The sequence below is a fragment of the Solea senegalensis genome, linkage group LG1, assembly GCF_019176455.1.
Source record: "Solea senegalensis isolate Sse05_10M linkage group LG1, IFAPA_SoseM_1, whole genome shotgun sequence".
NCBI classification, from domain to species: domain Eukaryota; kingdom Metazoa; phylum Chordata; class Actinopteri; order Pleuronectiformes; family Soleidae; genus Solea; species Solea senegalensis.
This window is the reverse complement of record NC_058021.1, coordinates 40,179,491-40,203,638: the sequence shown is the minus strand read 5'-3', so window position 1 is coordinate 40,203,638 and position 24,148 is coordinate 40,179,491. Positions and strand designations below refer to the sequence as shown.

Here is a 24,148-nt window from a genome sequence, read left to right as displayed (position 1 = left end):
GTGGCTTTTGAGACTGTGGTGCAGTGGCGTAAAATCTTTATCAGCATGGCATCAGATTTGAAATTTCTACAAGGTTCTTTTTGTTTTATCTTTGTCTTCCATTCATATACATATTTTCATAGATATATCTATATATATGTAGTTTATCTTGTTCTTCTTTTGGCTTCTCCCTTTACGGGTTGCCACAACGGATCTTCTGCCTCCTTCTTCCCTATCCTTTGTGTCCTCATGTCCTCCTTCACAGCATCCATGAACCTTCTCTCTCACATCTTCAAAATAAAGAAAATCATTCATTTATTCATCATTCACCCCAGTTCCACATACGGCGCATACCTAATAGATTTCATAATTTATGAAGGGATTAAAAATGGTTCCTTTCATCTTTAACATTGTGTTTGACACTTACTGCATCAGGATGTAAAGTAACATAAATAATTTAACATGATGTCAATACATATTCTCTTACATGGTCACATGGTTTCTTTTACATGATCATCATCAGTATCACATAGAACAAAATATGTCACTTTTAAAAAACAACAACAAAAGAACCTCTGATGTAAATAGAAAGAAATCAAAGTTTATACCAATTTCTTGATCATAAACACATTTTTATTGATGTGGTTTTGTGTTTTTAATCCAAATTATTATTGTTTTTTCATAGGAAGAGTGTTGTTTTGTGTAGCAGAAGAAGTCTACAATAGAAGAGATAAAGATTACTGAAGATTTTGTTGTTTACACAGTGTCATATACTCTATATCTCAGTAATACTAGGTTCATTGACTCTGCGACACACAGTAGAAATAAAGGTTGAGCTAATTTTAGACTAATCTGATCAGATAAACGCTCAGGGAGATTTTTTGCACAGCAGGTTTAAGAAAAAGGTGGAAAATGGATGGAGATATGGAAGACAGAACAAATGGATTACTCACACTAAGTAAAATCTCACACAGATTTTACTTAACTTGGACATCAGTAAATGAGCTGTGGCTCCAGGCCCAGTGCTCATCTCAGTCCCATCAGTGTTAAAATTACTTATTTCTAGAGCTAACCCACACGTGCATATTGATTAATCTTGCTTACAGGCTAATTGAAATCTGTACATGGATTATTCATGCCTGGTTGATGAGCCTGGGGAGGTTAACTATGAATTCCAGACGAGTTGACCTAGATCTTGGGTGTATGATACTATCGTGTTGTGATTGCTGATGTGGTGAATCATGGCACTTATTCTCTTTGAAGTCATTGTGTCCTAGACAAAGACACATTTACATTAAATTAACAATCTCGCTCTTTCCCATAATTGTAGCCAAACTTATTTTTCAGACGGATAGAATTACAAACAGCTATTATTAATACCTACATGCCATTAGCTAACAATTTGAACCAAATTCGCTCTAAATACATACATTATGGAAAAACCTTTGGAAAAACATGAATAATATTGTCTATATAATATTTAACATTTCTGAAACAACACATCTAAAATCTAAAAATACTGGGACTAAAGTTATGTATAGATTGGTTGTCTTTTAATGACATTATCTGCTTTACCCATCTCTGCTAGAACTCCTGGGCCAAAATATAACAAAGAAATTAATAAAACTGTATAACATTATCATTTCGAGTTTTGGTTCACAATTTGATTAGACCAAATGATTGCTTAATCAAGTCATTGAAAGACTAATCTGTTATGAAAATAATAATTACTTATAATTGCTGTACATTGTGCTGCTACATCTTTTGTTATTGTTTTGACTGAAAGAGTCACAGCTGCAGAAATGCTGAGGAGTTTGAATGGTTTTAAAGCCATTTTATATCCAGTATAACATTATAAAATTCAGTACAGTATATTAGTATAATTTGTATATGAAGCAATATTATTTTTGGTGGATTATGGCAAGATTATGGCACCCCCACCCACCAACAGTATATTTATTAGTGAACCAAGCCAGTCTGTCAATACACTTCATGTCACCACTTACTACAATTTAATGAGCTGTCTAAAACCAGGTTAGCCGATTGCACATTTTGTCGTCAGCAGATATTTTCATCGTTTTATAGTAAAGTTTCTGGCTCAGGGTCAGATTAGGGCCACTTGCTGAGGATGTTGTGTTAGGATTAAGGATCGTATCCTGTAACTAAATACATAATTTCAATAGGTTGTTCCCAGGCCTGGATACCAGCCCTTCACTGAGTTTGGTTTAGCTCAGTTCAGCACTTTTTGCGTAATCTGTCTGACAAATATATGCATTAAATGGGTGAGCAGAGACCTCCACCAGGCCTCACACCAGACTTCGGACAAAAATAATCAAATATGTATCACACGATCGAGCTCAGGAAGTCTATAAAAATAGGTCTTGTTCTTTTAAGCCTGTGGTGGGGAAACAAACAGAAACAAGAGGGAACAATGTTGCCCACACTGAATGGCACAATGCGAGTAAATGCCACATTAATTAATATGTGCATGTGTATGAAACTGTTCATTAGTTTTATTTCCTTTATGTTCAGAACAGTTACCAAATGTTACTGCTGGAGAAACTACACAATCCTGCCAGTTGTTGGGAGATGATTTGCATTTCTGTCATTTCTACAACCTACTACCCTCTCTACGTGTCTGTGTGGATCGGTCCTTTGTCAAGGAGTGATCGCAGGAGTTTCAAATAGGAGATGAATTGAAAGCTTGCTCTTGGCTATATGTGTGTTTGTGTGTGTGTGCATGTTTGTGTATACTGTGTGTACAATATGTACACACACAAACACAATGATAACAGAAAGATGCATCTGCTGCCCACAAACAACCTGCTTAAATGTTCAATCATTGTGCTCTTGTCTCCAGAGAAATCCACATTGTAATTGTCTTCTCTCCTCCTGATTAAAAGACTAGAGGAAGCCTCTGATTGAAAATAGTCATTAAAATAGAATAGATATCTCTGTGTGCAAGAAATTCATTCATTTTAGGTATTACTGAAATGTAAAACCAATCAAATCTCTGATAGGTAGTGTGAAATCCTTAGATAATGTCAGACGTCCTGTTGGGAGTGTAGTGAGGAAGAGTGGGGTAGTGGGTGTAGATAACTTGATTTTATTGTTAAGTACCATGAAATGTCACTGTTTCTTCTGTTTTTGCATTGTATGTAACCAGATAATAAAACAGAACACTGAAAATTCCACAAGTGCATGTAATATAATCAAAATTACACTTTCTTTCCATAAATTACTTTAACATCGCCATTGTGATGATAGACAGTATGTTATAACAGAAGTATATGCTGGATGTTATCATGGAAAACCAACTTTTATCAGGGTTTATTAGCAAAACACTTGGCTGAAGTGCAGTCACGTCCACAGGTGTATTTTGGGTAAGCCCTGATACTTTGCTTGCTTTTAGGAGTTTGAAAAGGGCTTTTCCCTCATGTCTGCACTGAATGTTTTGGTCAAAGCAGACTAATGCTATACTCGAGTGAATAAACACAAGGGTTTGTGCAGTGAAATATTCAATCTTTTCCTTTTGTTTTAGTTTTGTCCTGTCAAAGTGTTTAACTCTGGCTTGTGTAAGATGTCTCTATAATGATCTGCGGGAATGTCTGTAGTCTTAGTGATCCAAGGTCTCACCCTTGTTAGTAGTGTATTCCCCAAATCTTCCATGTTGAGAGTGGGCATTTTATTAAAGATAAAAGAGAGAGAAAATGAATGAAAAGAGAGAAACATCAGTGCTCCGAGATGTTATATTTAGAAATCAGTGTATGGGGGTCTTTTGACTGCACGCTGTGGAAAGGGGGCTTAATGGCAATTAGATGTGGTGTTTGGAAGCTCAAGAGTTTATTTGGCCTCAGCTGTCGGAATGACACTGACAAATTTGTGATGCACCAGAGAGGACCAAAACATCCACATTAAAAATAGATTCACATGAAATACTATGACCATGTGAGAGATTTGCAATTATTATCCCACCCCCTATTCCTTCTAGGTATAGTCATGGTTTCCAGCTAATGGCATGGGTAAATTATATAAAATAACCAGCCCCTACTATTCCATTTTCCCTTGGGTTACCAGAGCACCATTGAGTATGACAGTCAGCTGATTGGGTGACAGTTACTCTTTCGCGACTGGAAGTCGAGGGAATTCAAGGCCCCTCGGTCTGTTTCAACAAGACTTCAAGCTTGACACACCCCACCTACCAAGTAATGGTACGGTTCCAAACTGATTATACGTGTCCAGGGCTTGTTTGAGGTCCTTGAGAAATTAATAGTTTGTTTTAGACAGATACATTTAATTGAATCTATCCTGGCAGCAGTTTTCATATTTGATATGTTGATCACTACCACATCTTAACAGTGATGTGTGTGTTTTAAATTCACACGCACTACAATCCTATATTGCTTTGTGCTACAGACATCATGCTCTCTGATGACTGGTGGAGTGAAGGCTAAATTAGTCAGCTAACTGAGCATACAGACATCAGATGGGACCAGTGGAATTGCTGGTGGAGGTCTGGTGAGCAGGTGTATACTGTGTAAGCAATTACATGCTGTTGATTGGTTGTTGGAAATTGACATTGACTGCAGTATGACCAAGTATTTTCTGACAGACAATTCAGTTAATAAGAGATGAATATAGCCTGTAGCACTGTAGTTCATTGTAGTATTCTAATATTTTGGTTGTGTGTTATTATAGTGCGGATGATTCATCAAAATGTTTGATATTATCTTTGAACTTTTGGTTTCTCAGTCAAGACCAAGTTTGTGCATCTGTGAGAGCGCACATCATCACTCTGGTGTGTTTGCATGTGTTCATGTTGAGTTGTCCTTTTCTGCTCTGTGCTCACGCATGCCAACATTTGCATGTGCGAATGTGTAGTGGGGAAATGTAAACACAGACAGAGTATGACAGAGCTTGGCACATATGGCCTTCCTTTCACCAACAGGTCTGTTCACAGCTTGTCACCGGATGAACCTTGTAGAGAGAGAGAGAAACTGAAAGAGGGAGAAAGAGGAAGAAAGAGATTAGACTCGAAGTTGGGAGAGGAACATTGGTGTTGGCAAGTTAATGCAACACTTTGTGTCTCTTTCCTTAAAAGAGCAGCAGCTGTGCACATGCAGGCATGTTCTGTGGTCAGACAGTTGTTTAGGAAGCATATGATTTGCTTCGCATTCTATTGGCAGAGCACACATTTTTATTGGAGAAGCACTTTCATTATAACTAGAGAAGCCAAGACTGGGATTAAAATAAGATGGTGCAGCCCTACTGCACATTCAGGTTAATTTTTAACTGTAGAATCTAAAACTTTTCGTGGCTGCTTCTTGGCTGTAGACAACTGTATGCAGCTGTCTCGCTTTACACCGATACTAGTACTACGTTGTATGTCTGCCTTGCCTCTTTCAGTTGTGAAGTAAAATGCTTCACTTCCTGTGTACAGCATGGGAATGTCACCATTGACACCATATCTAAAGCTGTGTTTCCATCATGGTATGGAGTAGTATAGTTAGTATAGTATAACATGGTATGGTTTGGTTTGGTAAAGTATGGTATGGTTTGGAATGGTAAAGCCCTCAGTCGTCCTTATGTGTCCGTATGACCACGTCAGCAAGATAAGTACTAGATAGCGAGCTGAGCCGATACTAAATGTAACTTTGACATACTGCTGGCACTGGATGAGTTATGAGTGCGGCATCCGACACAGGAATCAAACCAAAAACCGAACTGTAGATCAGTTAAAAATCCTCAAGACATGCGCTATAACTGCTTTACAAGTCACATGTGTCGCCATAATGGCAGTTTCATGCAGCCATGCTATGATGATTCCGCCCAACGGTAGAAAACCCAGTAGAGTTGAGCTGAGCCGTGCTGGATCTGTATAGTGGAAAAGCACCATATATGGATTTTTTGATCAAACAGATTTTTAGTGGTCCTCTGTGACTTTTTATTTAGTTTTTGTCATTCACCCTTCATCCATGGGACAGGACAGTGTGTTAAAGTGTGTATATGTACGAAATCAGAGCAGCACTTACATTGTCACTGCTTCATCAAGCACTCAATATATGAATTAGTACAGTGGGTGGTGCAGAAGCAGGTGGCAGGGGATTAGAGAAGCGAAAGGAAGAAAACAGCGGGCTTGGCTTGTCTGTCTTTGGCTTTGATGGGCTTGCCTCTGCTATCTGAATAATTTCAAGCAAGCGTTGCCTAGTTACAGGGAGCAGAGGATGTAGGGATGGGAGGAGACAGAAAGTAAGAGGGTGGGTTTATGGTCCCCATCAGTGTGCAGAGAAAGGAAGTCCTCTGCTCATGAACTCCTCCACCCTTAACATCCCTTACTTTAATTGTAAATACTATATGACTATATGTGTTTGGAATTTAGAAGGTTTGTGAAGAATAAAGTTTCTGCTCTTCTCGTAGTTCTCAGCATTGTTTAACTATGTTTCAGTGTTTTTACGCATGGCAGAAAATGTGAATATAAGCCATCAAGTTAAAAATAACAATGCACCATGCTGTGTGTGCAGCAGTATTCCACATCAAATCGTGAGACTCTTTGAAATTTCATCTACACCGCTTCAGTTTTTATACTTGGGTCCAGTAAACAGATTGAGGTATAAGAGATGATGCTGCCATTACTCTTAAACTTGACTGTTAGTGCCTGGAAAAATGTGAATTATGAATATGAATGGAGCCAAGTCTTTTCTTGAATCTCATCTTTTTCTCACATTTTTTTTTCCTTTTGACATATTGTATTGAAAAGATTATTGTGTGAGCAGAATAACCTTTGTATGTGCTCTCTTTTTTTATGGTCCTTTTCCAGCACGAATTGGATCAGCATGACTTGACTCTACTTGGTTTGTTATTACTTCAGTACCTCCGCAATGTGGGTCATCATAGCATGACTGCATGAAACACATATTGAAGGAAGCACTTGCTCACTCACTCACTCAGTGAGGGAATCTCTGTGTGCCGCACGCTAACAGCTAATCTTGTTGGTGCAAGATGTTTACATTTAATGAAGCGTGAACATAGAGACACACTGTCTAGTTACCTGTTGTTTTAACAGACTTTCCCAGTAAGCACAAACTTAAACATTAGGCTGGCCCGTAACGAGAGGATAGTGTAGACTCAGCAATGCTGCAGCTCAGTTGCCACTGTGATGAGAGGAGGACAGTGTAACAAGATGAAATTATGTTTAAAAGTGCTGCATTCTGATCTCTCCACCATTCATAGTTTCAGTTGCATGTTGAAACCTACAATGGGACAAAAACAGCGGACCAAGACATCTTTGTTCCTCTCGCTGTAAGGAAACAGTACGTGTACTGATACGTCAAGTGGTTATTTTTCTGAGTGGACTTAAAATTCCAGAAAATGTGTGTTAAACTTCTGCATTTAGCAAGGAAATTTCTAAAATCCACATTTTAACAGAGGTGGTTTGGTGTATTTAGAGACAGGACTGATGAGATGGAGTCAGATGGAGTCTGTGCTCTGGTCATGCAAGAAGAACTGATGGAACTAATCTTTTTAGTGAACTGATTCTAAAGATTCAGTACACTGAAAAGAACGTTTGTTCCCATCACTATACTACGCGACACAAACTAGTGACTTGTAAAGCTGTTCTTTTCAGGGTACTTAGTCATTAGAATCAGTTCATTAAAAAGATTAGTTCGGTACTTCCTGCATGACCGGAGTGCAGACTCTGTCTGACAGTCACTTAACTGAAATACGGCTGAACGGGCTGAATGTGGCTCGTAATTGCCGGCTTTTGCCAGTGTGGTCGCTAAAGACACCAGTCTGCTCCAAACCTCTGTTAAATTTTCAGATTTAAGAAATTTCTTTACAAAAGAGTAACTCACGTTTTCAGGATGTTTAAGTTTGGTTTGATTCTTGTGCCAACAGTCTGTCAATGTCCCATTGCTTTGAGCCTCACCAGAGCAGGTACTAAAAATGTCAGTAATGGAAAAAGCTGGTCTGAAATCAATGGTGCAGTATTTTTTAGTGCATTAGATGCGTCTGCATAGGCGTGTTCACAATGCACATACTCTCTGCTTGTTAAACACACAGGGACGAGTTACTGTATATGAAGGTTGAATGTTTGTGCTATTAGTTACCTTGTGCAGTCTAATGTAGTTAGTGATGGGACAGGGGATTGGTAGACGGCGGAGGCAGAGGGTCCACCGGCTAAGGACCACGTATGGAGGTGCTGTTGGGCTTGTGCCGTTTTTACGCTTGGTGTAAAAGGGCACAGACACACAGACTAATCCTTCAGATCTCAATGGAGAGTTTACAGGGCTCGCATACATATCTGCTCCTGTGGTTCTGTCTCTTTTTACCTCCATTAGTTAACTGTCCTTCTGCTGCTTCAGCTAAGAATCAAAATAATGAGATAAGTGTCTCACACATAAGTGCCAACCTCACTAATCATCTTGAATGCAACACAGCAATTATTTGCATTGCAACCACCCATTATGTGAGACTGTGTGCACCTATCTCATCCCCAACAACGCCTTGTGTTCTTATCAAAACACAAACCTGGCGCCACATTTCTTTAAAGTTCCTTGAGTTTTTCCGTCTTTCTTGATTTGCCGTTCTGTTCCTTTTCCACCCCATTTTGTGTCGAGATCACACACAATTGGCGCTGGACACTTGGTTCTCTTCACATCCACATCCTCTGTGTTTGACTTCTCATTGTAATCCTGTCTCCTATTTCGAGGCACACACTCACATACGAATGCAGAAGTGTTATCAGCTCCAGCTCACAAGATCATGTAGCGAGGAGGTCGTGATAAGTCAGATGAAAACTGTGTTGCCTTGCAGCTCACAGCTGCACTCGAGAGGCCGATTTACACCAGAAGTACCATGGATGAGATTCAAGGAGCGATCTAGAGAGAGCAAAACACTGGCCAAATGGGGCAAGAGCTTAAATTGTTCAAGGTAAATCCACGTACTAAGAGAGAGCAACTGTGCTTTGCCCCATGCCTCTGACTTCCCAGTAAAAAAAAACATTTGCAAGTAGAGTCAACAGTCTGACGTGATGTAACGCAGCATTCCTTCAAATGTGTCTATTTTAAACCACAAACTGCATCTTGTGCTCTTTTCTCAAGCACTCACATGATGTACTGCATGCTTCTTATCTTAACCGTGTGGGCGGATTGTTGACAGCAGGGCAGTGCCATGCTGTGCCATCTGGACCTCCATCCAACCCCACCTCACCCTCCCTCCCCAGCCTGTGACACTTCAACAGGGCAGCCAAAAATCAGCCTTTTCCTGTCTGGGCTGATGTTGCAAGCTGAAGCTGCCTCCCTCATGACAGGTTCTGAGGGCAGCCAGGCAAAGTGCCAGCTAACCGCTAACAACACAAATACAGACATTCCTGCTAACAATGTAACTAACAGCATTAGAAAGGGCATCAGTTTCCTCTGCAGGTGGTTTCAGCTGGTTGAGGTGCATGGTTCAAAGTTTTTGGGGATTGAATGAGACATAGGTGCCACCTGAACTATAGGTCACTGACTTTTAATGTATTTTTTTTTTGTTATAGTAAGGCAATTTAAACATTGGCCCAGTCCTATACAGATGACAGTGAATATTGATTATATATTATGATTCTTGACCCAACTGGATGCACAGTAACTGACGAGAAGCAACTGTTTTTTAGGATTCAACAGGATTAACACATTTCAAAAGCACTGCTTGAAGTACAGTGTAGCTCCTGACTGTTAAACTATGGCAGAGGAAAAATGAATGAACACGTCTGTCATTAATGTGTTTTCATTCCTTTGAATAAATTAAAAGTCCTTGCAGTTACTTGTTGCATGCAGTCATTAGGGAAAGAAATCCGAAAGCTTGTTTTAATTATTGAAAAAAACACTCAAACCCATTAATCGAAAATATTTCATGATTATTTAGTAATTGATTTGTATTTGATTAATCGTTGCAGCAAGATACATACAGCTTGAGCAGCAGGGCGTGACCTCTGGCTGGCCTGACACTTTATTGCAAACCTCTCCATTACTATTTCACTCCAGTTTCAGTCCCTCATTAAAAAGCCAAAAAAAATCACCACAGACAATTTTAGTTTGTTTTCGTTTAGTTGTTTTTATTAACCTTTGGTCATGACCAGTGAGAGTCTACAGCACTAATAAAATGATTGTACAGTTGCTGACAAGGCAATATCCAGTTTTTAGTGCTTGACATTGTACGTTTGAATGGGTCTGCAGCTTGCAAGAGGGAAATGGGGATTTGTGTGTTCATTTGTCAGGAGAAAACAATGGAGCAGAAGAAGAGGAGCAATGAATTTCGGCCATTATAGTATTTAGGTTTTGTCATTCATGTTTCTACATTGGCGTCTTCTGTTGGGGTTTCTGTAGGAAGTGGTGGAAGTTTGTACACGTCTGTCTTAAATCCACACACTGACCGATTCCCTCCCGTCTTTGTTTTGCCTCCCTCCCTAACAATGTGTAATCACCACCCCCATGCTTCGTTTCCTTTCTGCTTCCTGAAATACAGGAAGTTGGGTGCTTGCGTCTACCCCAGGTTTGAGAAAGGGAGAGAAAGCTAGGGAGGGTGGAACTGCAGCTGAGGTCATTGACACCCGGCCGTGTGGAGGGACACACCGTCAGTCAGCTTCCTGCCTTTTTAAGAAAACATTACATCATCGGGGATTACGAAAGCAAGGGTACTCATTCAGTGCATTTGTGTAGTAGAACTTTCATAGACCACAAATGTGTTTCAGATGTTTGTGTAAGATTTGACCCGTGCCAATTGTTGAGGTTCTGCAACCAGGCATCCATTGGAGGATACTAACTGTCAATCACACTGTCGTCCACTTACAGTTACCATGTTTAATCATCTATTTTCTTCTAAATGGGAACATTTGAAAAATTGCCCACATGACACTATTAACTCGATGTAAATCAAGTGAGACGCTAATTTTCCTCTCAACTTCCATTCAATCAGTTGTTTTTGCAACCAGCAGAATCACCCATAGTGGCTATTCGGTATATTCTTATATCCTGCTTAGCGTCATTCAACCAGGAAATCAAAAGACTACATCAGTATATTTAAATGTACGGTCAAGGTTGTGAGCGTAGTCAGCGCACTGACTTTAGGGTGCGTTAATTGTAAGAGTCGAGCAACATCATTAACCCACCTTTAGTTCTCCTTCACTGCTTTTTGCTTGCTCCCACACACATTCTCCACCATGTATCACTTCCTCCCACATCATGCTTTTATTTGTGTCTTTTTTGTGTGTTAGTGTCCTTTGATGCTCTTCAAGTGGCTCTCCAACACAAAAAATATAGTAGTTCAAAAGAGTGTGGACACAAAAGCAGTGGCTGTATAGCCTCCAGTGCAGAGAGAGACACCCTGCTCCACCCTCACCTTTGCCTCTTATCTTCACTTTTATTTTCATGTTTCCTTTTCTTCTCTTCTCCCCTCCCATCTCCACTTGCCTCTATCACCTCCTCTGGTTTCTCCTATCTTTCCCTGTCAGTCACATCACGGAAGTCACAAGTTGATATTCTGCTCTCTTGCCCTCTTTGTGTCTCTTCTGTCAAATCAACCCGTCTATGTCTCGTCCACTCTCGTCCTGTGTTCTGGTTTCACTGACAACATCTAAGATACAAGGTATCCACAGATGGGGTCACCTGTTCAGGTGTTTCAGCCTTTACACTTATGGTTCTTCTATTAAATACTGGTATCAATGTTTTTGATTGTAGCAAGATTCTATTCATAACGTCATGTAAACAAACGCCTTGACAGAGCATTCAGGATATTAAATCAACTGACCTGGCACCATAAAATGTTAGTTTTGCTTGTATATTACCACTGCACTGTGCAAACACTGAGTCTCTCTGTATTCACTATTCACATATATGAATACCATGTCTGCAGGCCTGTTCAGTTTCAGCTTTGCTAACTACATATATGAGGGTGGTGTGTTTGGAACAAAATGGAATGCCGTATCTATGTTATAGATCTCTTTATCCATTATGTTTTTGTCCATAGATTTAGGTGAATGAAGTAATGACCGTCTGAGAAAACACTATATACTCTATACACTATAAAAACTGCAAAAATGCAAACTAAGTCGATTTAAAATGATGTAAGATCCTGACGCTACTTTCACTTTGGATATTCCACAAGCTGACTCTTTCACATCCAACAGAGTGTGCGTTCCTCAAACTAATGAGGAAGAAATTGCTACGCAACAGACTTAAAATCGCATTTGTACATCAGACACAATTTATTCAGAGGGTAATTGTGATGGCGCTGCTCCCTCAGGCCCTTCACCGACTAAAGGCGTAAACATCTTGTTTGGAAATGTATCACCAATATTGAACATATGTGTGTAAATAATTGTAATGTTGATAACAGCGTTAAAAACTTAAAACATCCCTTTAAGGTGAATTTAGAACAGATAAAAATATGCAATTAATTCTGAGTTAACTGTGTATAATCATACGATTAATCAAGATATTTTTTTAATCTATTGACCTTGTCCTAATACAAACCTATGTCAAATCACAATGCCAAATCTAACAGTAAAGCAGGCACATAATATCCAGAATCATGTTATCATCGGTGGTAGGAAATGTTAAAGAAAAGTATAAACAAGAAAATGAGTCATAATAAGTGTAAGTGTAATAAGTTGTCGATCAGAAGATGAACCAACAACAATCCTATAGTTTTATATCATAGTAATGTAATGCCTCTGGGGTTTGGTCTGTTTACAGGACAAACATGAAAGCATTTATGTTGTTTTCTACAGATACATGTGTTTTCATTGCCATGTTTCTTTCTATTATTAAGATAGTCATATGCCATATGACCTTAGTCATACTGTATTTCAAAGATGTTTAGTGTGTGTATGACTGGTCACAGTAGCTACCACCTGGTCTACGGGTTATTATTCGTAGGTGTAATGTGTGTGTGGGCAGATAGTGATCTAAAACAGATCTATACCCTTCTGCCCCATTTGTTTAGTGCATCGATTCACTAACAGCCATTTACACAGCGCTGGTGTTGCAAACTGTCGTCTGACAGATTGTTTTTCCTTTCAGTTCAGTTCATTGAAACCAACCCCACATTTGTAGCCTCAGAATGAAAGGTGTCACGCCATGATATGTTTTAGTTAAACTCTCAATGCCATAGTTAATCTGCTAAACACAGATTAACAAGCTCTGTTTCCTTCTCTTCCAGCAGGTTAACACAGTACATTGTGCACAAAAAAACTGCACATGAGACTGAAGTTTTATTTCCTTTTTTTCAGATCTTCCCATGGAGTATAATCCATCAGATCACCCCCGGGCCAGTACTATCTTCCTTAGCAAGTCACAAACGGATGGTGAGTTCTGTTCTGCATCTTCACTTCTTGTGCTGCTAATGCAAGTCATTTGGTCAGTCCCTGAGAAAGTTCCAAGAGGGCGACATCACTCCACAGCAGTAATTGTGGATTTGGTCGAAAAGTGTTTCAGAGATAGAGTGCATGATCTTCCCACACCCGTATTGTGTTTTGCCATGTGAAGAAATGCCCCGTGTTGTTGTCCTGGCCACAGAAATCGAATCTATACTTCCTCTGTGTCACATAAAGAGGACACATAATCAAAAGTAAGAATCTAATATGGTGGCCATAAGGAGAAGTCTGCATTCAGCAGTAGATAAACAAGCGTACCGGAGCAGTGTGTGTCACATCAGTTCTGTTGGCTTCCCCTTTTGGCCCATTGAAAGTCTGTGGCCCTCTAATGGTTTTTATGCATGGAGAATGTGCAGCTTTAAAGCACTGTGGAATGATGCATGTCCTATTCAGTGATAATGAAATGGTAAACAAAGCCCTCATCTGTTAGGGAATGCATAAGCAAAGTTATGGACTATTATGCATGTCAGACTGCTTGAGTACACTTCCACAAAGCTGTCAAATCATGTAATGTAAAATCCTTTAAATATTGATGTTGCACACACACTGCTCAGATAGTTCCACTGCAAAGCTTTATTGCATTTTCAGTGTGTTTTCCTCGCATTCGTCATAAACTCAGCCCCTCTTCTCAAAAGTGTTTCAATTTTAGCAGTGAAATTACGAGTGGAAAGACGAGGTGTGATACAAAAGTAGCACTGCTGCCCAGTCTCCCTTTAATCCCTCATAAAGTCTGCATGAACGTTTCCTCCTCTCTGATTTTCTGAGGCGCATTGATTGATGTCATGTATCTGCGATGCCTACTGGAAAAGTACAAGCATGAAGGTGTTTTTTTCATCCCCCGTTAGTATTCATTGAATCTCTTCACTGTGATGACAACAAGGTTTATATTGTCCATATACAATACTCATTGAAGAAAAACTGGTTCAGCTGACGGGTTTGTAGCCTGAAGGCTGATACATTGATCTGATATTAGGGGCTGATTCTCTCACGCTCAGCAGACTTAAGTGTGAGTGTCTGCTGATATTTTCTCAATGTATTGACTGTAGGATCCCTCACAATGGGCTACTTTGTACACGCTTAATTTCACTGAAGTCCACTGTACATCTGTGTCTGTGCAAACCTAGAGACGACTTGGCCTTTTGTTTTTCAGTTGCTGTGCCCCACAGAAGAGGTAAGCTTGTGTGGTCTCAGTGGGCAGTTAGCCTGATGCTTTCTCTGTGTCTGGGCTAAACACTGACTTCATGTGGTCTCAAGCTTTATTGTACTTGATCCGTATTGTCGTCCATCAGCAGGGTATCTGCCTCCACTGCTGAGCTGCTAATATCTGTGTGTGCTTGTTTGTACACGTTGGTCCATGAGTTACGTCACTATGAATACGGCTGCATGACATGTCACATGACCACTGATCTCTCTCATCAGCACTGCTGTAGAGATCTTTTATGAAATAAACAGTGATTTAACATACAGTATGAAACTGATTTGGCACAAATGTTACAGTACACTGGTGTACACAGGTGCTCATTTGATGTCTAAGCAAATTACAGATGTTTTTCTTATAGTTTTAACAATCCATTCTGAAATCATGGTCTTCTGTGCTGTGGCTACAGCCGTATTTATGATGTAAGAGTCTGCTGCTGTTTGCTAGAAGGCAGCACACACCGTCACAACTGCAGTGGGTGTGTGTTTGTGTGTTCATGTGTTTGAGAGAGGTGAGAGACAGACAGAACTAGGGTAAGAGGTGCCAGACAGCTTACGATGTCACTGCTCCAGTTTGCTTTGCCTCCCTTTTTTCCCCTTTGTGCGTTTTCCTACATAACCGCAAACATATACACTTATACACACTGGGGGATACAAAAATAGATGGTGGGTTGACACGCAGCTTTATGTGTGTGTGTGTGTTTGTTACAGTTATACTACATTCAACTCCACACCCAGAGAAGTGAGCTCTATAATCACCATAACATGTGTTACATTTAAAATGAACAGAATTAAATAAAGATACATGAGCTCAATCTACAAAGTGCATTTGTATTAATACAAATTGGACTCATGCTGACCAAAATGAAGAATGGGTTAATTAGTTCACCCTTATCCCCAGACATGAAATTCCAGTGTAACAAGAGAGAAAAATATTTCAAAGAAAGCTTGGCACTTTAATTGCTTTGCTATTGTTTCATGTACTGCAGAATAATCAGAAGGAAAGTGTTCAGTCAAAACCTGGTAGGCAACTTATAAGTCTTGGGTAAATGCTGCTCCCTGTCTGTCAGTGTAGTGTACTGCACTGACACGGAGCTGCTTCTTTCTATTCTGAACCCTGTCCCTCCATCTTTTCTTTTCAGTCCGAGAAAAGCGGAAGAGCCTTTACATCAACCATGTAAGTAACAAGAAAGACACTGTGAAAGTTAATTCAGCTAATTTGATCATTTAATTATGATACAATCCGTCCAGTTATTCGGTTGAGGTCATTTTAATTGTGAAAACCTTAATTGTGCCTGTGGTAATTGTAATGTCTTGTATTTCTTTGCAAGTTCACACACATTTCGGAGAACAAGGTACAGTCCTGAGGATAACCATTCAAACATTTTTCATTACCCCACCCTCTCCAAACTCCATAGACTCCATTTATAGACTCAATTTATAGCTTCAGTCACACAGTAAAGTGGAATAGAAGTAATTTCATTACATTTCTTTGCCCATCTATCCTTAAAATATGTAGTCAGCGAGATTTTATCATGAACAAGAGAAAGCATGTTTTTTTTTATTATACGACTCAATTGCCTTTTTGTATCTGCAAATAATTTTCATCTAAATATTTAAATCTGAAAAAAAATCCCATTATTATCCAGAGCGATGAGATCCAAAGAGAATAGAGTGGTTCTTCAGTGAATAGAGGTTTAGATGAATGTCATTCCCGCATGCAAACATGTGAGATGCTGACAGATGACAGACAGAATTAGTTTGTGGGTTTATAGGTGCCCCACTTTTCCAGCTGCTCATGCCCCGAGTGTCACAGACACATAGATTGATGTGTTATTATCTTTGTGTGTGTGTGTGTGTGCTGTTTGTCTGTGAACTCCAGCACCATCCAGGCCCAGTGAGACGGAAATACAGCTCGTGTTCCACCATATTCCTTGATGACAGCACTGTCAGTCAGCCCAACCTCAAATACACCATCAAATGGTAACGTCAAATTATTTCCCGTTAGTTCTACTTTCCTTTAACCAGGGAGTTCCCAGTGAGAGAACATATCTCCTCTTCTCTTGGGAATTAACTTTAATATTGATTTGATTTCAAATTGTTGTCCTTTTTTACTGGGTTTAGTTTAAAATGCATTGTCATGTCATCTTTTGTCTTTTACAGTGTAGCCCTCGCGATATACTACCACATAAAGAACAGGTATGAGGAGTGTTTTCATTGTGTGTTTTGGGCCTCATGCATGAACCACTTGTGTGAACAAATCAATACCAAATATAAGTTAGTTTTTTAAGATTTTATGGATTTTACCAATGTTCTTGTTGTATAAATAATGCGTCATTGGAGTCACATGCAGATATTCTGCCTGTCTGCACTATCACTATATACTCAGAGGATAGATTTTATGATTTTGTCTTATTTTATTTAGCTTTTTTGACCATTAAGGGTCTTTGTGCAGGTTGGTTCGTGTAGCACCACCTGCTTTATAATTTTCTTGAAGCGTTTGCCTGAGTTTTATGTCTATAAATAATGCAGTGTCGATGTCATTAGAAGCTGTGTTCACCTTTTGTAAATGTTTTGAGTTCCCTTAGATCACCACTGATTATGCTAAGTTGGTGTTTCGCTCTGCTGATTTCTGAAAGCAGAACATGAAGCACTATAACATGACTTCTTAACTTAATATTAATGGTAACACTTTATATTAAAGTACACATATTCACCGTTAACTACTTGGTGCTTACTAACATGCATATAAGTAGCATACTAGCCATTTATTAGTAATTATTAAGCACGTATTAACACCTATTACGACAATGCATTCATTTGCAGTCAATAAGTGATAATTAGGACACAATTGCAGGAAAAATCTTAATTCATGTCGTAATAGAGGTAGAATAAGGTGTTAATACGCTAGTATGCTACTTATAGGCATGTTTGTAAACACCTAGTTATGTTCAAATAGAATAAATGTACTTTATAAACAATTTAAAACAAGTTTGTTCAGTTAAGGATTTGGCGAACCAGACAGAAAAAAGAAGCATGATGAGAATACGAAAGGTTTTCGAACGTGGTCCACTCTTCTCTAGTCTGTATTTACTGTTAACTTACAGAATTCACTTGTTTGGCAGTTTTAAAAAAAAAAAAAAAAATTCTCAGATGAATGCTTGAGCTTCAACAGACAATGTCTAATCGAGCATGAAGTCGTATTTTAAAATGAAGCAAGTTTCACACCGTCTGTTTATTGTTTCTTTCACACTCTGACAATCCTCCTCTCCGCTTGTGTTTTCAGAGATATCGACGGCAGAATGTTGTTAGACATTTTCGATGAGAAGCAGCACCCGCTCACAGTAAGACCTTAAATCAAGACTTTCATTCACATGCTGCAGAGTTGCCGGGAATAACCAAATGCAAACAAATCACAACAAATAAGCCCCCAGTGATCAAATAGTGGGAAAATCCATCTCACAGAGACTCCATCTTCATGAACTTGCTCCTTGTCTAAACCCTTCAAAACACAGCACTGAATTCATAAAAATACTCAACTGGCAGCTTCTGTTGTAGCAAAGATTCAGATGAATTAATTTGGTTCGTTATACTGCCTTATCTAATTTGCGTGTATCCTCTTTTCATTGTAGAAGTCTGAGATCCCTGCTGACTACGACAAACACGACCCCGAGCAGAAGCAGATCTACCGCTTCGTCAGGACGCTGTTCAGCGCTGCACAGCTCACTGCTGAGTGTGCAATTGTCACACTGGTGAGTGTATATATACTGTATGTATTTATGTGTATGTTCCAGTGTTCACACTAGGAGGGAGTGTTGCTTCCTGACTCTCTCCTTTTTTTATCCCCCTCTGGGGACATGCACTTCTGTCTTCTTTCTGTATCTTCCACTTATTTCCGAGTCTATTTCGTCTTGCGGAGTTGCACGAAATGCTCCGTTTTCCTCTGGAGGTTGTGTCCTGCTGATTGTTGACGACGCACACATTGTGAGAAGTTTCGTTTGATCTGTACATTTCCTTTCGCAGCTGTGCGAAGTAGGTCTGTGCATGCAGCCAGCATCTGAATGTGACTTGAATACAGCCTTCAATAATCTCTTTCTCTTTGTTCTGTCCATACGTATGTGCTTTGTGCTACTTTCCAAATACTTACAATGTAGTACATGCTACATCTCATCAGCCACTGGTAAATGAACTTTCTCTCACTCCCTACTCATTTGCTCGGAAACATTTCTGTCCATACCTTGTCACTCGAGATGACACGTGTCTCTCCAGAGATAACATGAGTGGCTTGGTATTGTGTTGCTCTGTGTCTGGACTCTTATGTCAACGGTGTGGTTGGATGTGAATTTGTGTCCAGAGTCAGACGCTGTTGCAGGGACAAACTGTGCTTATGACAGTCTCTCTCTTGTAGACAATTTTTGGTGACGACCACCTGTAGACACATAGCACAGTCTGGCACGTGCCTGGCCTCCTCCTGTCCCTCAGAGTAATGTCTGGAATGCTATCAGTAACTGAATATGGTCCTTGGATTGGATGGTGGATTAAGCAAGAGAGAAACTAAGTCAGCGTCCCCTATTTCATGAACTTCTCACAGTCTTATTTATTTTCCGTTTAAATTAGACCAGTATGGTTTGTTGATGTGATTAATTTACTCCTTGAACTGCAATAACAATTAAAAAAAGCAAAAAAGTTCATATATATAACAATACCCAGTAGGAACAACCCTAGTGAACAAGAGGAGGGATCTATGTCTAGTTATTCATTAAATCTTAGTTTGAAATTTAATGTTGAGGTTTCTCTATTATCAGGGTAAACCACAAATGCCAAACTTAAAGTTCTTGTTGATATAATTCTCATATTACAAATAGTGTAAATCATCACATTTTGATTTTGTCATTTCCAATTCACTGTGGTGGTGTACAGAGACAAAATTATAAAATGTGTGTCTTTCTAACCCAAACCAAACTGTATATGGATGTCTTATTTAGCTAATAGAAACATAATCCGTTTCATGAATTGGCCTCATCGTGAGTTAAAAGATTCATTTCATGTTTGAGCTCCTCAGAGACCAGTTGAGCTTTGCCATATTAAACCCGAATCAAGGATGTTTACTCTGAAAACACAACTTGAAATCATCTGGGTGTGATCTGTGACCTGTTTGCCGACCACACTGCCTCTGGATTCTTTGTTGTGTTTGTTTGTAAAGTTGTCTCTGCGTGCTGTCGCATTCATATCACTCAGCATGTGGGCCTGCTTCTCATTTCACGCAAGCGTTCTTCTGTGTTTGTTTTGCTCCTACATGAGTGCATGTGAGCATGTCTGTTGGCAGTTGGCAGTAGATGGGCCACAACTGAGATATCTTTGCATTGCCCTGCAGGCATGAAGCCCAGCCCAGCATGACTTGTCCAATTAGCCACCAGAGCCAAGCTCGTGGGCTAATATAAACACAACTGCAAAGGATGAAAATTTTTTACAGTATCCTTCCTTTTTTCTCTCTCTCCTTCTTTTGGTCCAAACCACAAGGTGCCATTATGTGTCCAGGAGCTGTGTAGTAATGAACCTTTTGCACTTTCTAAGAGTTTTCTGTTAAAGTTTTAAAGTTGTAACACTGACAGTTCTGCCACGGTGCAGGTTCAGACTGAATAATACAGAGAAGAAATGCACCATAAAAAATACAGTGTCTCTGCAAACTTGAATTTCCCCCTAGACTTGTCAACTCAGATGTCAGACTTCAAACCTTTAAGCCACTGTGAATGGTCTGAATTCAGATGGCTGTTCGGTCTGCAGTGCTTGTTATTCATGGGAAATAAAAATAAAAAGGAATTCCCTACTTAAATAATAATAATTAAATCCTTAAAATTACCATAGGAATAGGATCTAATGTTATGTGTTTCTACATTTTATTTTTTTAAGTTTTTTGAGGGGAAAAAAAGCATTACCTGTGAGATAGTGATTAGCACATGAATGAATCTCCCTGCAGTGAGTCACCACTTTCCACTGCCAAAACGATTTAAGATGTAAGGGAATACTGTGTCTAACATAGTCTAACAAAATGATCATCATTGGATCAAAAGCACGAGCCTGTGTTCCAACTTGTAATGAACACGTACCTGTGGGCAGAGTGTGCTTTGTGATCTGTACGCTGTGGGAATTCTGACTGCTGAAATAGAGATGGTGATGGGGGAGAGAGAGAGAGAGAGAGAGAGAGAAGCAGTGAGACAGACGTGTTCGATCCACACGGATATTTCATGAAGAGTGAAGATTTCATCATCCTTTGACAGCTTGTTATTTTGGTTTTCACCTGGAGGGGAAGTAGGCAGGGGAATGCAAAACAGTTAAACAGCAAGCTGACTCTGCAAAGGGGTGCACAGGCAGACAGGAAGAATAAAGAAGAGAAAAAAAGGAAGAATCCAAGAACATGCTAATGAAGATGAAATAGAGTTGATGTGGTTTTTATTGTGTCATTTTAGTCTTTAGTGCAGTATGATCTCAATATGTTCACAATTACTTTCTACAAGTCAGAAATGACTAACTTTAACCGAGATACTAATGTGTGACACCTTTTTGTCTACAGGTGTATTTGGAGAGGCTCCTGACCTACGCCGAGATCAATATTTGTCCTGCCAACTGGAAACGTATCGTGTTGGGAGCCATCCTCCTTGCGTCCAAGGTGTGGGACGACCAGGCTGTCTGGAACGTGGACTACTGCCAAATTCTCAAGGATATTACTGTGGAGGACATGTGAGTCAGTGAGAAAGCCTGTGTGTGTGTTATTGATATAGATAGTGAGGCATGAACACAATTGTAATGCACACACACAATAGAAAGTTGCGCCAAACAGTTGCAGCTGACAATGGTGCATAGTTTTCTTTTTTTTATGAGCTGCATTTCAAACAATTAGTGAATGACGGTGGTAGGGAGGATGTTTTCTATATACACACGCACATTTTTCAGAAAAGAACAGCTTCTACGGGTTTAAGTGCCAAGTATTTAGTGTGACGTACCCTTACACTTGAACAATAGCACAATCCTGGCTGGATTCCTGGACTGGAACCCTAATTAATGTTATTGGTTAAACCTATGTTTGTCCTATACTGTGTATATATGTGGAGTATATGCATGGAGCTGTCTGCCTGTTAATCTCATAATTGTCCCATTGGTCACTTGAAAGTAGTAATGATTACTCAATGGATTACTAAAATAATCGTTAACTATTTTGATTATTGAGTGTTGTTTTTTTTTTTAATAATTAATTTTGGTTTATGGACATGAGACATTTGAGAACATCATCATTTCTAGGTTTGGGAACCAAAATAATTAACAGATTAATAGATTATGAAAATAGTCGTTAGTTAGAGTCCGACTTGAAAGGTGACTGACTGAGATGCAAGAGATATTGGTAAAAATGCCACGGCTATATCACTAAGAGAGCTCCCCAACCCAACACACTCACACTCGGTTCAACCTTTGTGATGTTGGTGATATACAATCTGTACAGAAATGTTATGTATACCATTTTTACTGAAATATACTGTATGTTCTATCCTGAAATGAATTGTCTTCTGATAGACTCAGATTTATTGTCTCATTGCTTCAGCAGTGGCCTTCTTTAGTATTGAGTTTCATTGTAATTCACTGTGGCTCACTGTTCTACTTCACTTCAGTGCTTATCTTCACCCATTTGTGACAAACAGTCTGTGTGCTTAGAATAGACCGTTTGTGGGTCAGCCTTGGTTCAAGAGCTGTCAAGAGTCACGTGTGTGGTGGTCTAGATATGTCCAGGTTTGCCCTCTGTGTCCTTACTGTCAAATACCCTCGGTGGTCAAAAAAACATTGTCATAAAGTGTCATGACACAGAAGGTAGACTCTCCCCCTGCAGTAGAGCTCATCATTCTTGCTCTTGTCTCTATTACACGTAATGTTAAGTATTGAATCTTAAGCATGGATGATTTATTAGTTGTAAGAGGCTGACAATGAGAGCTGTCCTGTTCTAAGGCTACATTCAGATTTCCAGGCTGAAGTCTCTCTTGTGGACATGCATCTTTTGAGAGGGCAGTCACCTTCAGATGCTAGCAAAGATGACGTCTGACTGCTGTTTCATAGATTCATTCTCAAATATTTAGTTTAGATGTTTGACATTGCTGTGTCTTAAGACAAGTAAAAAGCATTTTGAACACAAGGACCCAATCCTATATCCATATATTTATATTGTCCGTCTCGACAGAGACCTACAGGAAGGCCGGACTCATTTGAGAGGAAACGCGATGCTGTAGGAGTGTTGCCACTGCTGCGACCTCTGACCTTCTACATTCACGCTCCTCTGTGGTTGTATATTCTTGTCCTTGGGCACAGCTGACCGCCCGTAATCCACCTGTGCAGGACACTTTGCAGTGAGAACATGTGCTTCTGCTGTGTATGCGGCAGTTTACTGGACAGTGACTCAGTATTTGACCAGGGATTTTCTAGTTTTATTATAAGTCACCGCTCTGCCGAGTTCCCCTCTCCACCTGTAAAATACAGCCAAGAGGAGTAGATGAGGAACACATGAGAATAGCTGAGTGGGTGCCAAAGCGAGACGAAAAGAAGGCAGTATTATTAGGCAGAGTTTGGATACTGTGGGGTCTAAATTTAGCTTGTCTGTTGCTGCATGCCTGCAAGTGTGCATGGGTGGGGGAACGGGTTTAGAAAGAAGAGCTGGATTGTGCTTTATTTACTGGTTACAATGCAAAGTGAATAGATCATGAAGAGAAACAGATGAAAGCGGTTCCATCGTGTTGCGGAAAGGATCACAGAGCTGGCCGGTTGTGAGGCGATGCATGACAACAGCATTTTGATGATGTGGGATTAATATTCTCTTTTACACATGATGCTCAGGGCCTACATACATTGCTCTGGTATCGTTTCCTTTCATTAAGAGGAAAGGCTTATAAGTGGTGGGCGCACTGGGATTATTTACTCAGTGCTTGTGCATTGGTAACGGTGCATGTGAAGATAACACCCAGTGTGAGGTGAGAGAATTCTCCAGCCTCCATGTCTCTACTTGAGTATCTATACAGGATTTCATTGGAGACAGAAATTCAATTTTATTGGACTCACAAGTAAAAGTCTCTTGAATTGAATTGAAATAGCTAAATTCTTGTTTTCAAGCTTGACAAAAGGGTTCATTTTTCCCATCTTCTCTCCCTGATAAAGGAATGAGTTGGAGCGTCAGTTCCTGGAGCTGCTGCAGTTCAACATCAACGTACCATCCAGCGTCTACGCCAAGTATTATTTCGACCTGCGCTCGCTGGCTGAGTCCAACAACCTCAGTTTCCCCTTGGAACCCCTCAGCAGAGACAAGGCTCAGAAACTGGAGGTGAATACTTTGGAGTTGAGGTCTTTTACAGAAAAAAAAAAGAAACGAAGCAAAGAGGCCAATTAAATGTTTGCTGACAATGTGGAAACCAAGGCCGCCTAGGTAATTGTGTATTTGAAGAACCTTAGCTCAACACAACGCACAAAGCAGAGAGTGTAGCTCTTGTGCTGGGTGAAGGATGTAAAGGCCTTGTTGCTGTGTAATTAGCT

The 24,148-nt window shown here is 39.8% G+C and overlaps 1 protein-coding gene across 4 annotated transcripts in view; it reads left to right on the top strand.

Annotated features, from left to right (window-relative positions):
- The window catches only part of ccny (cyclin Y), a 35,330-nt gene that overhangs the window by 4,845 nt on the left and 6,337 nt on the right, over positions 1-24,148 (top strand). The window contains exons 2-11 of one of the 4 annotated variants that reach the window (XM_044031067.1): positions 13,247-13,321; positions 14,541-14,561; positions 15,730-15,764; positions 15,919-15,942; positions 16,470-16,570; positions 16,751-16,786; positions 17,874-17,931; positions 18,220-18,339; positions 21,159-21,325; positions 23,777-23,939. In XM_044031067.1, coding sequence (XP_043887002.1) covers positions 13,247-13,321; positions 14,541-14,561; positions 15,730-15,764; positions 15,919-15,942; positions 16,470-16,570; positions 16,751-16,786; positions 17,874-17,931; positions 18,220-18,339; positions 21,159-21,325; positions 23,777-23,939 — 800 coding nt within the window. The remainder of the gene's footprint in view (positions 1-13,246; positions 13,322-14,540; positions 14,562-15,729; positions 15,765-15,918; positions 15,943-16,469; positions 16,571-16,750; positions 16,787-17,873; positions 17,932-18,219; positions 18,340-21,158; positions 21,326-23,776; positions 23,940-24,148) is intronic. The other 3 variants (XM_044031074.1, XM_044031082.1, XM_044031091.1) reach the window with 3 other exon arrangements.